The sequence below is a fragment of the Solenopsis invicta genome, chromosome 16 (assembly GCF_016802725.1).
Source record: "Solenopsis invicta isolate M01_SB chromosome 16, UNIL_Sinv_3.0, whole genome shotgun sequence".
Taxonomy (NCBI): domain Eukaryota; kingdom Metazoa; phylum Arthropoda; class Insecta; order Hymenoptera; family Formicidae; genus Solenopsis; species Solenopsis invicta.
In genome coordinates this window covers 1217586-1235000 of record NC_052679.1, presented here as the reverse complement: position 1 = coordinate 1235000, position 17415 = coordinate 1217586, and the positions used below count along the sequence as shown (strand labels likewise).

At 40.8% G+C, this 17415-nt stretch overlaps 1 protein-coding gene across 6 annotated transcripts in view; it reads right to left on the bottom strand.

Moving 5' to 3' along the window:
* LOC105196084 (protein bric-a-brac 2) overlaps nt 1-17415 on the bottom strand; it is a 354868-nt gene that overhangs the window by 231969 nt on the left and 105484 nt on the right. The window contains exon 2 of one of the 6 annotated variants that reach the window (XM_026131986.2): nt 2104-4816. The exons of the other annotated variants lie outside the window; for them this stretch is intronic. Coding sequence (XP_025987771.1) covers nt 4721-4816 — 96 coding nt within the window. The 3' untranslated portion in view covers nt 2104-4720. Of the gene's footprint in view, nt 1-2103; nt 4817-17415 lie in introns of those variants that run through there. 6 annotated transcript variants of the gene reach the window in all.

Genomic DNA, 17415 nt, shown 5'->3' with positions numbered 1-17415 from the left:
ATACAAAGTTTAAGGTTAATGCCAGTGAAATATTTGTTTAACATGATTCAAAATAATTTTATTCTTCTAAATATTACCAGATTTGTTATAAGAGATTGTAGTTGGCATTACCTTACTGAACATTTGACAGCTATTGTCAAACTTTTTTTTATGTATTTACATTGGTGCAAACGGACCTAAATAGCCGCGTGATCGGACATTCGATCTTCACAGTGCGAATCTCAATTCCTAATTTATTCATTTATTCGTTCATCTTACATCGGATCCTCTAGAATTATGCGTCGAGATTGATAATTAATACGTACATAAGAACCGACCAAACCACTTTTTGCAAGATTATTGCAAATTTGTCCTGTAATGTGTGTTTATTACAGCCATACATCATGTTATCGCACTCTGCTTTTTCTTCCAAAGGAAATATATTATAGAGCTCAAGATTTGTTCGATTCTTAATCACATTAACTGTTTCCGTGTGATTCAACATCCACCGTGCGCAGATGGTAATTGCTAAATCTTATCTCCCTCTTACGTCAAATTCTTTGAAGCACAAGCGTGCTAAACGATAAACAATTTTTCCATTGCTAGCCACAGTAATTATATATCAGGAGTAATAATTGACACGCATAATTCAAGAACCGATCAAGCCAGTTTTATAAAAAAACATCGTGAAATTGCTTCATTATGTAAGATGGGTCATTTAACTATATATATATATATATATATATATATAAATAATCTCGAGATCGCAAAATGCTCAATACTCCTACACATCTCGTATATATATATATATATATATATATATATATATATATATATGTATGTATATAACCATGGATCTTTCCATTATGCCGTAAATCAATTTTGAAGTTCGTTCGGCTTTTTTTTCACTTAACCCTGTTAACTGTTGATACGGGGTTGAAGGGTTAATCGCCGGCCGACCAGGATGCGAGTGCCATCGTGAAAAAAAATCCCATGGAAAATGCTGGGCAAGCACGAACGCGCACGCGAAATTTCTACGATGCTGAGTAAGCGAGGGAATTATTTTCTTTTTTTTTTATCTCTCCTTTCTCGCGCGCGCGGAGAGAGGCAGGAGGCGACATTATTGCGTCGGTTAAGAGCGCGTTCACGTGTATTTACTCCTCCCTTGCTCCTACACCTCGCGCCTTTCTCCGCTTCTTTCTATTTGCGCGCACGCACGCACGTATGCACGAAACGTGCGTGTGTTATTTCCTCGGCGAGCGGCCGCCACGCCGCGCCACGCCGCGCCGCGCCGCGCCGCGCGCCGTCACGTCGCACTTTGTGATCACGCGCGTAAAAAAATCATTGGCAAATCTTCCCGTCACCGCGCGCGCATTTTTTCCAAGCGATTCGCTCCTCCGACAAAGGGTTATCGGGACGCGACGAGAATTGCACTATTTACCAGCTATTTTTCCCCCGCGGCGCGGCGGGATAAATTCTCAAGTGCACCTCGCGTATTTCGATTCGTTCGAGAATTTGGAGAGCATCGCGCAAAAATCCGATAGCAACCACGAAAGATGCGAAAATAGCCGGTGTCCGCGTAATTTCTTCTCAGATGTAAAAATGGAAAAGTCGTCGATGTGTCAATGCTTGGATAAATTATTTTTTTTTCCTCTCTTAGTCGCTAAAGCAATGATATTCTTGCATTAGCGATCATATAACTGTCCTACGTCTAAAATAATTTTCATTAGACTGAAAGATTTCCCGGAGATCTTTTCAGACATATATTTTTGCAAATTAGTCGAGTTTCATTACCAAAATTGACGCCAATTTATTCCGCAGCACGCGTTGTCGGCGACGTGCCAAATTTCGTACTGTAAAAAAAAAAAAAAATTACTCAATAAAAACGTGGATGGATACGATTATTCCGTATGTAAGTATCACTTCAAAACGTATCTTTTCTAATCCCCCTTCTCTTTCGTAATTTTTTCTACGGTCCATCCAAATAACATCAAAATCGAAATAAGCTGCGCTCAAATTGTAGGAATCGATAAAAATCCGCGACATAAAAAGAACTAGTATAAAAAAAATGGTTCGCAGTGACGGTCGATCGACGCGAAAAACGGAGCACCGAGAGGTACGGAAGAGGGGGACTGGGAAGGACGCGGCACGAGCTAGAGGAACACGATGAGAGATAATCTGATTTTCAGCAACTTTATACGTTGCGCTTCGATTAAAATCCAGCTAGCGTGCAGGCTCGATATAGTTATCCCGCTTATGCCCTCTCTCTTTCTCTCTCTCTCTCTCTCTCTCTCTCTCTCTCTCTCTCTCTTTCTCCCTCGAGCGGAGGGTGGGCGGCCCACGGTGGTTGACCAGATACCACCGGTAGTCAGGCATCTCTCCTCATTTATGGACGCGTTTTAACCCCGGAATGAGCGCGCGTCGCTTTACAAACGATGTGGGACGCTTCTTAATCCCCGTCTTTCCCGCTACTTAAAATCTCTTTTAGTGAATGACTGCCCCGCGATCGTCATTCCTTGAAGATATATTTACTGTAATTAGAATTTTCGCCCTTTGCAAAAGTGGAAATAAAGTTATGATTGCTTTCGAATGCTTAGCATTACAAATGTATCTTTTGCGGCTAAATCTCTATAATATCGTAACAAGTTCGTTCCAATTCATTTAAAATTGAGAAAAAAAATCGAAAACATTCCACAAGCTCAATAACGTAATTTAATTGTGTTATTTTGCGACGCAATTATTTGAAAAAAAAGATTTGACTTTTTTATATGTACATTTTTATCTGTTAGTTATATAAAATCTACGACACCACAAGCAGCGATTTGCTAATCTAAGTTAAATTGTTTCTTCAGAGATATAGAAGAAAGCAGAGAGAAGAGAGAAAGAGACGTGCGTCTGGTTACTTTTTCATCTATTTAAAATAGTTGAAAAAAAATCTCTAAAAATTCGTGAACGTACTTTCGAGTTTCTAGAACAAATATCTGTACACTTATTTTTTTTTTAGAAAAATAAAAATAGAGTCAAGTATACTTTAATAATTTTAGAAATTTTTCGAGAAACTTGCGTGGGTAGAAATCAATCGAACACGCGGAATAGCCACAATCGATTCTTAAGGATTAAGATTACGAAAGGAGTTACTGAACTCGATTAAAAGGCACCCGCAGCTTCACTCGGCGAGGCCGCAAAACTATCGGCATCTCCATCGCAAAATATGCGAGGGTGACGTAACTCCAGCGCGGAACATCATTTGTTATCGTCCGATAATAAATACATAAAAGTTTTACTGCACCGCACGCGCCGAGGAGACACGCGGATTTCCTCTCGGCGTCCACGCGACGACGACGTCGAGCCGCGGCGGTGGTCGTTTTCGCGAAAGGGAGGAAAAAGAACGGAGGAGGGTGAGAACGAGACCGAGAAATGGAACGAGAGAGAGAAAGAGATAGATAAAGAACGAGGGAGAGAATGATGTAAAACAGAAAGAGAGGAGCAAACAAAAGAAGCAAGAGAAGCTAGCGCGTACGTAGAGACGTTATTGAAACGCAAATCACGTTGCGCAACCCGCCGCGCCGCGACCGTAGCGGGCCCGATCGGAATGTCTTGGCATTAATAAAATATGAAGTATAAAAAGTTATTAAAAGGAGTAACGAGGAATTTAATGTTTATTCATACCCGGACGCGCTCGCGCGCACGCTCGGCAAAAAGACGCGATGTGCAGGACGGCAGGGGGAGGGCAGGGGAGGAAGGGATGACGGCTTTGCATATTAAAAATCGTAAATAACGCCGAGCGCGGCGTCGCCTCCGCTCTTCCCCCCCCCTGCCCCCTTGTGCGCCTCACCCCCGCGGGCCTTTACGATTATGATAAATTTTAATCTGCACCGTGAAATCTCCTTTAATGTCCGTACCCCCCTTCGCGCGAGCACTTCCCCCACTTCTCCTGGCCTAGTCACCTTTGTTGTCTCTCGTCGTTAAAGTCGCTCGCCGAGAGAGCAAATCGGATGGGCATAATTGTGTTCTCCGCGAGGAACACGTGGGCTTCGATCTTTGACACTTGCATTCTCGACATGTCATTCGAGAGAGTGTGTCGTACAACGTTGTTCATTAGCCGGTTTTGCAACAAGTATTTAATATTAATCATTGCGCACTGAAACTACTTGAACGTCTGATTTTTTTAAGACTCTTCCGTGAACGATTATCCTCACGTCACAATATAAAATGATAGCAGGTGCTTTATGAAACGTATTAAAATTTAATAAAGTTTTGATTTGGAAGTCTGCTTACCGGGAACATTTAAAATCACAAATGCATAAAAATGGTGAAAAGTGCGCGGATTTTGCTGCCCGCTTCAATTGTAATCGTTAATATTTTATGTATTTTATACCATATATTTAATTTACGGTAAATTAAAAGCTGTAAAAAGGGGGATATAAAATAAATTGTATTAATATAAATAAATCGTGGCGTGAATTTTATCCAGTGGCAGCGTGAGAAAAATCTTGCCTGCGTTACAACTAGCGGTAGTTTTCTTCTTACTCAGATCGCGCGAAGCGTGCGCGTACATACACATATATATATAACGTCGCTTTCATCCGTCATTCGATTCGATCTTATCGCGTGCGAGTACCGTTGCGACCGCGACGTGCCTCGCGTGTCCGTAATGAGCATTAATTCGAGTCAGTCGGACTTACGGAAAAGTTTTTCCACAAACACAGTCGCAGACGACGGGCGCGATCGCCTTCGGCGATTACGCGGATAATCGCCGGCCGCCGATCGCGCGCCGCTCGCATGGAGTGTCGTCGATTGTGTTGGCCGCCGTCCGTGGTAAAGTCGAGTTACTCACCTGCAACAGAAAGTGCGAGGAATTTGTTGATTAAACGGTTAACCAGTCGAGGTGTGGGAAAGGTGGGGGCGGGCGGGCGGGGAAGAGGAGGGTCGACGCGCTGCGCCGACAACATTATAGTGTCAGCAGTTTGGCCGACACGCGTTAAATATGCGATTAAACGATAGGCACGGCGGCGCGCCCCGCAACAAAGTATCGGGGATAATTTCATACTGAAATAATAAAAGATAATGGAACGTGGAAACGCGTAAATATTTATTGTCGGCCGCGCAAGAGCGGGCCGCTCGTTACCGCAGATTGATATGACGATAAATCGTTAAGTGCGGCTATTAAAACTCCTGAATAATCTAATCGCGCCGCGTGGATATTATAGTATATATATATGTACACAGGGGGATTGCGCAAAAAAAAGGATGGCATTTCCGCGTATCCGTGAATCGATAAAGCTTCGAGTTGTGAGAATCGCGTTCGTGGCCACAAGTGGCCACATGTTTCGTCTCGTCCGATAGCCACGGGATTTTGCCACGAAAGACGACGAGATTCTAAAAATCGCCGTAAAAATTCTTCAGACAAAAATATATCCACATATTTATACCACACTCTTCGCTATTCATAGACTTGTAACTAATGCCCGGTGCATATAAATCACTCGATTTTATAGCAGTTTTCTATATGTGCCTCGCGAGCATGTACAACTTCTCTTAATATCAATTTATCATACGATCTGCAAAAAATAATCTTGCGCATCTAGAAATGCATGTCATATAAATCTTAATATAAACGGGCGAAATTTCATTTCCGAACATATTTCTCGATGCTTTCGCCGGCGCGATAAACGCGAATGCATTATTATAATATATATCGTCACCTTAATGAAAGCATCACGTAATTCCATATTTTTCCCTAAATTTCCAAATGTCCAAATATTACTTTATTAATATTAACGCCCGGGAAATATCATAATGCAGTCGCATACTGAAAGAAAAACCTGATTTTTCACAATTATTTATTTCGTGCAGTTGTATCAAACTACAACCAAGGCACTTCCTATGAAAAGGCACTATTTTCGCATTTATAAATCGTATTAATATGTATACTTGACTTTTTGCTCCAATGTATACATTAACAGCTTTTTTTTTCAATAAATTATGGAATATCACGGTTCAATTGAAATAGGTCAGTGTTTATCTTAACTCCTTCGTTATACTCAAGTATTTCGCAATATAAAGATGAATGCATGTTATTGACGATAAAGTAATACAATAAAAAATTGAGTAAAAACCAGTAGAGAAATAAAATAAAAAGATATCTACAGATTTAGATCGTGTCGATCGTAGAGTTGCATCGAACGGCAAAATGTTGCATCTAATCTTCTCTTTATTCGTTTCCTTCCCCTCTCTTAACGCGAACAAATGTCGACGTAATCCCTTTCCCGGACGCGATGGGTCTCGATCATCGGTCGTCACCCGTGTTATCTATTCGCGCGTAGACGCGTTCGCGAAAATCGCGAACCAGAATCGGCGAGATGGCGAGGCAAAAAAGGGGGGAGGGGGGAGGTAGAAGAGTATCGCGAAACACGGGGGAGCGGCTCGCGACGAGCCTATCGGGGTGCGATTAAAATATAAAATGGGTTTCGAGGATTCGGACGGTGTTACGCGCCGTTTCAATTATTGTCGCCCCGGCGCTACATACAATTTTTGTCACCGTCCGATCGCGGCTTTCCACCTATCCTCGCCCCGCGCCCGCCCGCCCCCTCTGCTCGATTTTTCCGCCCTGTGCCTGCGACCGTAGCCCGATTTTTTCCCGCGAGCACCGATTTTTTTCCGCCCTTTTGCCAGAGCCGCAAAACGGCGCAAAAATGCGATACCGTTTTGCCGAGCCCGGATTAGCGGCAGATCGCTCCGCCGATTTGGTTCGGGCTTCCATCCCTCTTCCCTCCCCTCCCCGTCCCTCACAACCCCTTTTATTCTATCCCTTTCGTTGCGTCGACGAGCATCGCTCAGCGAGCGCGTTTTTTTCCATTTCAATCCTTTGCTCTCGAGATGAGCGGCGAGTTTTAGCCACGATCCCGCGTGAATCTCCTCTCGATGGTGACGCCTGCGATCATGTTTATTTAATCGACGGACGTGCGAAAGATGGCCGTTCGGTAAACGCGCTTGCACGCCGAGCGAAAAATTTTTATGTCACTTCGTAGACGCCATAAAAAGCGATTTATAGAGATACGTGCGCGCGCCCGACGCGACGCGACGACGTTGCAGCTTGCAATTCATATGCATTATATCGTAAGATCGGTGTCGAAAGTTTCACTTTGGATCCGCACATTAAGTCGATCGTCAACGACTCGAGAAACGACTCGTCCATGAGATGTAATGTTAATCGTCATCTTTTAACACCTCTCGCGCATCTCGCGTCGCGACGTCATATCGCGGAATAAGATTTTAAATTGAAATTCAAACGGAGTCATTGCAACGAGATACAGGGGAGAGCTGCTGAATGCGTATCACTTGAGTCATTTTTTATTTTATTTTCCCATCTAATTTGTATTTCTTCATCTAATAAATGAATGGAAATTGTAGCTTTATGTTTCTGGTACTTATTACTGTTATTTTTTATCTTACACCAGTACCACAAAATAATTTATTATAAAGGTGCAATTTCACATAAATATAATGTCCAGATATTTACCCTCACTCTACCGAAATTATGGGAAATTATGAAAAATTTCGGTAGAGTAGAGGTAAATATCTGGATATTATAGCTATGTGAAACTTAAGCCTTTTTGCCGAGGGGGAAGTCGCTGATCAAAATTGTGTACACTACTGCCTAGTAATACCCAAAATTTTACATAATGCCCCTGTAATGCCCAGTAATTTTTGCCTAGTAATTCCTAAAACCTACTGCCCTCAACGGTTTCCCCCTCGGCATACACCTTCTGAGTAACATTGGAAAAATACTTGTAAAGTTTAAAAAAATAACCTCTCTTAACAAAGAAGTTGTGAAAAAATTCACTTAGGAGAAGACAAAAAGTTTCTCTCTTCAAAATGAATTTGTTTATAACATCTTTTCTAAGTGGAATTTTTTCTTAATACTTTGCATACATCTTCTGAGTAACATTGGAAAGACACCTGTAAAGTTTAAAAAAGTAACCCCTTTTGTTATGAAACAAGTTATGAAAAAATTTACTCAGAAGACGAGAAATTTCTCTCTTTGACATTAATTTGTTTATAACATTTTTCCAAAAGATTAATTTTTTTAACTTTGTAGGCATCTCTCTAATCTTACCCAGGTGTGTAAGGTGGTTAAATTTCTTCCGCAATTTTAAGCATTTATATATTTAACTTAAATACATAAAAAATTTGAAACAAAGAAATTCAATCAAGTTGACAAAATTTAGTCAAGCTTATAATTTTTTTCTAAGTGCGGGTAATCAATAAATAATTTCACTTACCCACAGGATTGTTCCGCTGTTGCTCGATGCTCCTCCCGAGCCTCCGCCTCCTCCCAGATCTCGTCAATAGAGCACAACACAAAACTCGCGATTCTCGCCAACGAAAGATCAATTACGATCGCGTTCTAATTATCACAGCAACGCGCGACACTTTATTAACGGAACTACCGACGAAGCGACATAATCACGTAGCGAAAGGGAACGATCGCGCGAGGTTATGATCTAGGTCGATAGCGTGAAAAAGATCTAACGCGCGAGTAGCCACCTCAGGGCGACGGCTATTTCGTACGAATATTCACGGCATTGTTGTACGGTGCACACGAAAACATTGTACATGTAAGGAGAATCGGGCACGAAACGACCGAACGTACGTAGCGAACGAACGACGCGGCGACGTATGCGAAATAAACACGGCGCTCCCCCGCGGTAACGTTCACTCGCCTTCGTCGCCCGACGCACCGCGGAGAGTCAATACACAACATCATTTGTATCACCGTACATACACAACACTCGCGAACTGTAGCTGTGACAGACACGCGGCGAGATCAGAGCTGGCGTGGTCCGTATCCTCCGAAATGCGCAGCGTAGTTGCGACGCCACCGCCTTCGCCGCTGCCGGCCCGTCGACTGCTGTCCCGTCGGCTGCTGGCCCGTCGTCGCTCGTCACCCGTCGCTCGCCGAAATTCACATATCGCGACGATTCCTCATTGCACGATTGTTGCACGTATGTCCGAGTCGATTTCGCCTTCTTTAGTCGCGGTAGATACATTCGCAACAAAATCGATTCTCGATTCCGACACACGTGTGACAATTGTGCGAAGGGGAGTCGTCGCGATATGCGTATTTCGGTAGCCGACGGGTGACGAGCGACGACGGGCCAGCAGCCGACGGGACAGCAGGACAGCAGTCGACGGGTCGGCAGCGGCGAAGGCGGTGGCGTCGCAACTACGCTGCGCATTTCGGAGGATACGGATCAGGCCAGTTCTGATCTCGCCGCGTGTCTGTCACAGCTACAGTTCGCGAGTGTTATGTACGGTGATACGTAGTGAAATGATCGTTGTGTGTTGACTCTCCGCCGTCCGCCGGGCGACGAAGGCGAAGGTTAGGTTACCGCGGGGGAGCGCCGTGTTTATTTCGCTACGTCGCCGCATCGTTCGTTCGCTACGTACGTTCGGTCGTTTCGTGCCCAATTCTCTTCTTACATGTACAATGTTGCTATTGACGGTGTGCACCGTACAACAGTGCCGTGAATATTCGTACGAAATAGCCATCGAGATGGCTACGCGCGTGTTAGATCTTTTTCACGCTATCGACTTAGATCGTAACCTCGCGCAATCGTGTGTACCTTTCGCTACGTGATGATGTCGCTTCGTCGGTAGTTAACAAAGTGTCGCGCGTTGCTGTGATAATTAGCACGCGATCGTAATTAATCTTTCGTTCGCGAGAATCGCGAGTCTTGTGTTGTGCTCCATTGACGGGATCCGTGAGGAGGCAGAAGTTTGGGAGGAGTATCAAGCAACGGCGGAACAACGAACAACCCTGTAGGTAAGTGAAATTATTTATAAATTACCCGTACTTAGAAAAAAAATTATAAGCTTAACTAAATTTTGTCAACTTGATTGAATTTCTTTGTTTCAAGTACTTATGTATCTAAGTTAAATATATAAATGCTTGAAATTGTGGAAGAAATTTAACCATCTTACACACACCTGGGTAAGATTAGAAAGATGCTTATAAAGTTAAAAAAAAAATAATTTTTTTGGAAAAACGTTATAAACAAATTAATGTTGAAGAGAGAAATTTCTGGTCTTCTAAGTAAATTTTTTCATAATTTGTTTTCTAAGAGGAGTTATTTTTTTAAACTTTACAGGTATCTTTCCAATGTTACTTAGAACATGTATGCAAAGTATTAAGAAAAAATCCCAATTAGAAAAGATATTATAAACAAATTAATTTTGAAGAGAGAGACATCTCGTCTTCTTTTAAGTTTTAAGTAATTTTTTTCACAAATTGTTTTCCAAAAGGGGTTATTTTTTTAAACTTTACAGGTACCTTCCCAATGTTACTCAGAAGATGTATGTAAAGTATTAAGAAAAAATTCCACTTAGAAAAGATGTTATAAACAAATTCATTTTGAAAAGAAAAACTTTTCGTCTTCTCCTAAGTGAATTTTTTCACAACTTCTTTTTTAAAAGGGATTAATTTTTTTAAATTTACAGGTACCTTCCCAATGTTACTCACAACATATATGCAAAGTATTAAGAAAAAATCCCACTTAGAAAAGATGTTATAAACAAATTAATTTTGAAGAGAGAGACTTCTCGTTTTCTTCAGAGTGAATTTCTTCGTAACTTGTCTTTCAAGAGGGGTTATTTTTTTTAATTTTGCACACACCTTTGGAGGACATTAGGAAGTTATGCTTGTAAAGTTTAAAAAAATAATTACTCTTGGGAAAAAGATTATGAAAAAATTCACTTAGAAGAAAATTAAAAATCTCTCTTCAAAATTAATTTGTTTATGACTGTTCTAAGACGGGTCATTTCCTAAAAATTTTGCACACATCTTCTGAATAATATATTATAATTTAGATTTATAATTTGGATTTATATGCATCTTACAGATTAATGTAGCTGTGTTACTACTCCGCTGCTGCGCATCGGTCCGGTGAGTTTTTAGGTATTGAATCCTTGGAAAAATTTTCATTGGAGATTTATGTAACGTGTACATATAAAATAAAAAAGTATCCGAAAGGCATCAAGTAATTGAGAAATAACATTATGAATGAATATATCACAAATTTACCAGATCTATGAAATAGGTGGGAGAAACCGAGGGAGAAACCGCTGATCAAAATTGTGTACACTACTGCCTAGTAATACCCCAAATTTTACGTAATGCCCAATAATTTTTGCCTAGTAATTCCTAAAATCTGTACACCTACTGCCTTCAACGGTTTTTTCCTCGCTTTTTGCTGTTGCGAACAACTTGGTCGCCTAATTTCTAAGTATCAAATTTGCAACATTATATATTTCTTTAAATAATTTAAAATACAAGAAATAATTAACTAATACTTATTCAATTAACAATTTCTTGAAAAAAGAATCAAATATTTAATTAATAAATAATAATGAAAAGGTAAGAATATCAAATAAAACTGGCTTGAATTCATTTTTGCAATTGATATATTTTCATTCATATCAATTATTAGTTTTATCACTTATCAGTCTTACAATAATATCACTTATTGTAATAAAATTTGTGATGATACGATTTAGGAAACTCGATAGATTTCATAAAAATATCGATTTAATCTTTATAATAATTTTGCAAATATGTATGTACAATGAATTTAAAACATTCTACATGTAATATAGCCTTCTTTAATGAAAATATAAAAATTCAGTATATAAACTTGCCTAATTGCATTATTATCAACTACATAAATTGATGAAAAATTAACATCAGTTGAAATAACGTACTTGATTTTTTTACAGCGTTGTTAGCACGCACAAGATGTAACCTGTTTAATTGCATATCACTAGTTTCTTATTTAATTTTTATTACTAAATGTTGCTTATACTAATTATAAGTAAAAATATAAAATATTGAGGAAATACGATCTAGACGACCGATATAACTCTCTTATCTTTCGCGCGATTTAACGCACGATTAAGTGACACGTTACAAATGTAATATAACAATTAATTAAATGTGAATAACATTTTTCATAATTTATCGCCTAAAAAAGGTCTAGCTTCCAAGTCGTTTTATCGCTCAGATTCCATAAAAATTCGATTAAGATAAAGATAAATATCTATGGTTTTTAATTCCAACTAGAAATTTACAGGGAACTTTTCCTTCATAATTTCCTTTATATTAATTTTTCATTGTTAGAAATTCAATCATATTTTTTATCGCGCGCTCGTACTTTATTATTTCTCTCACAGTTTTACTGATCCGTTCAATTTATTCTGATAATCTAAAAAGGCACATACGAAACGAGTTGAATTCTCGATCGTATTCGCGCTAGTTTCGTAACATCGCGATCATAGAGGGATGAAAGAGGGCACTGGAGGTGGATAAGCCGTCTCGTCGTCGTGCAGAAGAAATCTCGAGCGAAAAGCTCCACTCGAGATGCCGCGAAAACAACGTCGAGGGTGGGTCGAAATATACCTAATTGTCGAGAGTGAAACCGGACGGAAGGATGGAGAAGAAGAAAAGAGAAGGAAGGAAGAGGAGGAAGAAGAATGGAAATGACACCAGCTTTCGAGAGCTTCTCCTTCCTTTTCTGTCACTCGTCTCTTTGCCTCCCCCGCTCTTTCGCACCCTCGCACCCCTCGCGTGCGCTCCTTGTCTCACTCGGCACACTTGCTTTTTATCGACAGCGTGCTTTAACCTTCGAAGCGCGGGGATTCGCATCGGAGGCGGTGATGGGTGAGTGCTGTACCCGGTGGTGAGGGGAAAGGGGGAACGGTGAAGAGCGGAGATAGAGAGAAGAAAAGAGAGAAAGGGCGGCTCTCTCTACGGGGTAGTCGGCAAGCGATCGAGGGTACGGTCGGGGCATTAAACCCATTTAAATATAACCAATACCGGTGAGAGGGGGCGACTTCCACCCTCTCGGTTATATGGATATGATTTTTACCGTTCATTCGCGTACAACACGTAAGCCGCGCGCAGATGCACTCGGCCACTCTCGGCCGGCCTTTGACCACGAGAAATATCCACCGGCTTCCCGTTCCTCCCTGTATTTTTTATTAAAAATTCGAACAGTCGCCAAAGGAACGCGCGATCGGTTCTTGGATCCGAAAACATCCATGAAATTGGGTAAAAAGAATGAATAATTATTATTTTTTTTGCAATCTAAATCTAAAGAGGAGGTATCTTTACTTCTTTTTCGTATGCAATTGCAATTAAATCATGTTATTTAAAAAGTCAGTTGCGACGATTCTTCAGGATTTGCAGTTAAAATTGCGATAAATATATTTACTCCAACACTTGTTTATCGGATTCCAGATTTTGGCTCCGACAAATTATTTGTTTTCGAAATTGACTCTTAAAATATCGCTGTCGAGATTAATTATATCTAAAAATATTTAATTACTATATATTTCTTGCGTAGATCTTGAACGATACGATAAACATGTATTGAAGATTATTTGTGCGTTTGTATATCTTAATAAAAAAATATATTTACGTCTGGCTGGCCATCTTATCTGGTTTACACAACTAATTAATCAATTCCCGTGTTTATTCCAACATCATGGATTGCGTAATTGGTATTTCCTGTTTAAAGAGAAAGTATTTCGCGAATTTGGAATGATTTGCAGTTATGTTCGAAAGTGACGAAATCAAGTGCGATAACCCCTGAAATATTTTCTTTTGTTATCGCCAAGACGATTGACAACGATTCCGTAATCTTTTTTCGATACTAATGACGGCTACTCTAAAAATTCCATCGTTCGATTTCGTTTTATACGATAAAAAAAAATAATTGTTGACATCTCATAATAATAATAATTACTGTTTTAAAATAAATTACAATAATATGTCAATAAATCTTATTTTTTTGCGTAATTCAGAACGACACGTACTTTCGCTTTTCTTAAATATCAATGCTACAACAACTCGAGTGCTACAGGCAAAGTTAGAGAGAAACGGTCCCGAGACAGTCATCAAAGTTACGTCACGACGAGGCGAGCACGGAATCATCTTTTTCGAATCTCGCGAGTGTTTACTCGGAAGTCTACTTATCATTCGAACCTGTCCTACGACCTCCCGAAATCCTTGCACTCGAGATCACGTCCGCGGCGCAATCAATGGCGCTACGTGAGCTGAGATAAAACAGGAAGCGTAAGTTAGCAGATGAAGGGAGGCGGCGGCGGGAGAAAGAGGGGAAGAGTAAAAGAGAGAGAAAGAAGGCCGCGGGACACGTGGAGTGCATTAGATTGGGCTATCGGGAGAGCACGTTTGCCTTTATACGTCAAGTGCACTGGCTACTCTCGACTCGACTCGGCGTGGCGCACAGTTATGCACCGCAAATATGAGCGTACGGCGTCACGATGCGTTATCGCGCCGCCCTTATCTCATCGAGAGATAGAGAAAGCCGACACAGGCACATAATTTCAAACTTTTTTTGATAATAACTACTAACGTAAGTCCTTGTCTCTCGTGGGAATAAAATAAAAATAGGCCTATTGGCTAAAGTTCTCTATCTTATAAGGGGAGATCCAGATATATATATCTTGCGAATTTTGGAAAGTTCAATATTAAGATAACACAGAATTTGATGTCGTAAAAGTAATATGTAATATTCAGGTGCCAATGAATATAGAAGGATTCAATTTACAAGGTTTTTTTTCTTTATTATTTGAGATTGATTGATATCTCTTTTTTGCTATATATATTTTTTCTCGTCTTCTTAATCTCTTTTACGAAATTTTACAAAACATATTTCTTTAAATAACAAAAAAGATTATCGTTTATATTTCTTCAAATTGTTTATTTAATAAAAAAAAATAAAACAAATTATTTAAAAAGATCAAAATACGTTTAGTTATTTTTTAAATGCGTATTGTTTAACAAAAACTGCGAGTTTGAGAAAGTTGGCACTTGGGCACTACGGCTAGACTAATTCTGTAAAGCTTCGTCCATTTGCTGTTAAACTTTAAAATCTTGTAACAGCAACTCTTTGATCTAGTAGCATTCAGGAATGTTACAATACATATTACTTTTACGACATCAATCCTACATCTTAATATCGAACATTCCAAAATGCACGAGGTACACACCTGGATTTCCTCTTGTGAGCTCAAATATAATCTATCTTAAATTAACCCTCCGTAGACACATTGGGTCTTTTCTGACCCAGATAGAATTTCACTCTCGACTTTCTCCGAATAAATTTTAATTTTTATTAAATAACGATTTGAAACTTTGAAATTATTTATTAATGTAGAACAGATATTAAAAGGTAGCCTTGAACTTTTTCTAGACTTTTTTAAGCGCACGTAAAACAGCAAAAAAGAATTGGGCTGGACAAAAAACCCGACAAAGTAAAAATATGTGTGCCTGTGAAAGGTTAATCGTGCCAAAGGAAATAGTTTTAGCGACGGAAAAATGGGACGATTGACAATTGAGTTTAAATAATAATAAAAGAAATGATTCGACGACGACAGCGAGATTTTTACCCGCAATTGATTCCCGTAACAAATTCGCGTGGCGATCCGACGTCGGAAGCCCGTTGTAATCCGACATTTTACAACATAAGCGATAAGGCAGCCTCATCGATATCCCTTGCTTCGTACTTTTATCCTTCCGGTCTGGAATAAATCGCGCGGCGATACATTATCGTCGTGAGTAAAGGATGATCTATTTAAACGTCGGACTTTCCTCGAAGACTCGGATTCGCCAACGGCGTGTTAAATTATTACGCGGCCCGCGCGCCTTTTATATCACGCCCCTCTCCACGGCAGATACGACTTTTAGTAGGGCGCAACCTCATCAAAGATGTAGGAGCGGCAAATAAACGTTTACGCTCGCCTCGCCGGTACCCGCCGACGCGGCGCGCGCGATACGATTCCTTCGCGATCGAAAGCGCCCCGTCCGTCGTCGTTGCGAGTATTAAATTTCTCGCGCGTCCGTGTGCTCCGCTTCGATTTTTTTTCTTCTTTCTCTCTTCCGCGGAAATAAAACTTTACGCATTCTGCCATTAAACTTTCTAATGGGGTCGGCCGGCATTAAAGCGTTTCTGCCGCGCGCGCGAGCGCGAGGCCGCGCCCGGCGAAATAAATTTCAATATCCGCCCGATCGCGATCGGCATAAATAAAAACAGCAGCACGTGCACGGCTTAACGACCACGTCAATATTTATTTGACGTCCCGAGGCTCGTTAGTGCCTTACATTAATTGAACCCGAACTCGCCCGCCGATTTACTTATCGGGAACGATTCTTATCGGTCAGCCATATACATGTATACCCGTCTGCCTAATCGGGACTAGTAGATTATTATCAATGCGGAATTCCCAGAGCCCCCGCGATGAGAGGATCTTAAATCGAGTGAGATAAACAGATACGTCAAACAGATTTCAGAGAGAGAGAGAGAGAGAGAGAGAGAGAGTAAATGCGAGAACAACTTTTCTGTAATTGCCACTTTCAGGTAAAGTTATTTCGTGCAGTGAAATATTTAATTCATTTGCAGAAGATGTATCACGGTATGATGACAATTTCCGACACTGCAGATTTATCGCTAACGATAGATTTACGTTTCGTTTGTAAGGTCGCTGTTGCATCGCCGGTAAATGGCATTTCAAGCTCCGTTTTCAAATTTAAATGGTATCCACTTGAAATTTAAATAATATCTACTTTGAGAAACTGGGACATCTTCCCTATCGCGTTCAGCTTAGGTAGAAGAGCATCGAAGGATATGGATACGGATAAGTCTCTAGGCGGAAGGGGACGAGAGCTTTCTCTTCGGACGAAAGTCGAGTAACAAAACGCGCGAGCATATGCGCTTACGAGTGGAATGCAAATATCACTACGGCCGATAACGCGAGGTCAATTCTCTGCCGTTCGTTTGGTCGTTCTTGCTATAACCCGTCCTGCTTCTTGGTTCTCCCCCCCCCCTCTCTCTCTCTCTCTCTTTCTCTCTCTCGGTACTCGGCGAGTACAAGCCATCTCGACACTGCAATCGAGTAATTATCGAGGCTACCGCAAAAACTAACGCCGCTCCTCAGAGTTCTTTCGGGGGTGGGAGTAAAACGGAGAGTTCGTAGTTAATACCGTGTTTATCGAGTTAGTCGATTCGAAGGCAGCCCGTCCGCGTAATTCCGCGACAATCCGATTTCCGAAACGTCGGCGCAGGACTTTGCTGTCGATTGCGCGATTGCGTCGCGCCTCGAGTCCACTCTTGAGTTTTCCCGAAGTCGAAGGGGCTTTTGTACGTCCTCTTATTTTTTAACGTCGCGCACGTCTCGTTCAATCTACCCATGTGGCATGAACGCCGAGAAAAAAACAAAAAATTCCACAGCCGAGGAACGTGCCCGAGAGGAAACTATTAATACGACTTTCAATTTCTTGGACAACGTGTCGCGTCCATCTACTACGGATAACGATCTTCGATAGGCAGGGACCATTTTTTAGTAATTTTATCACAG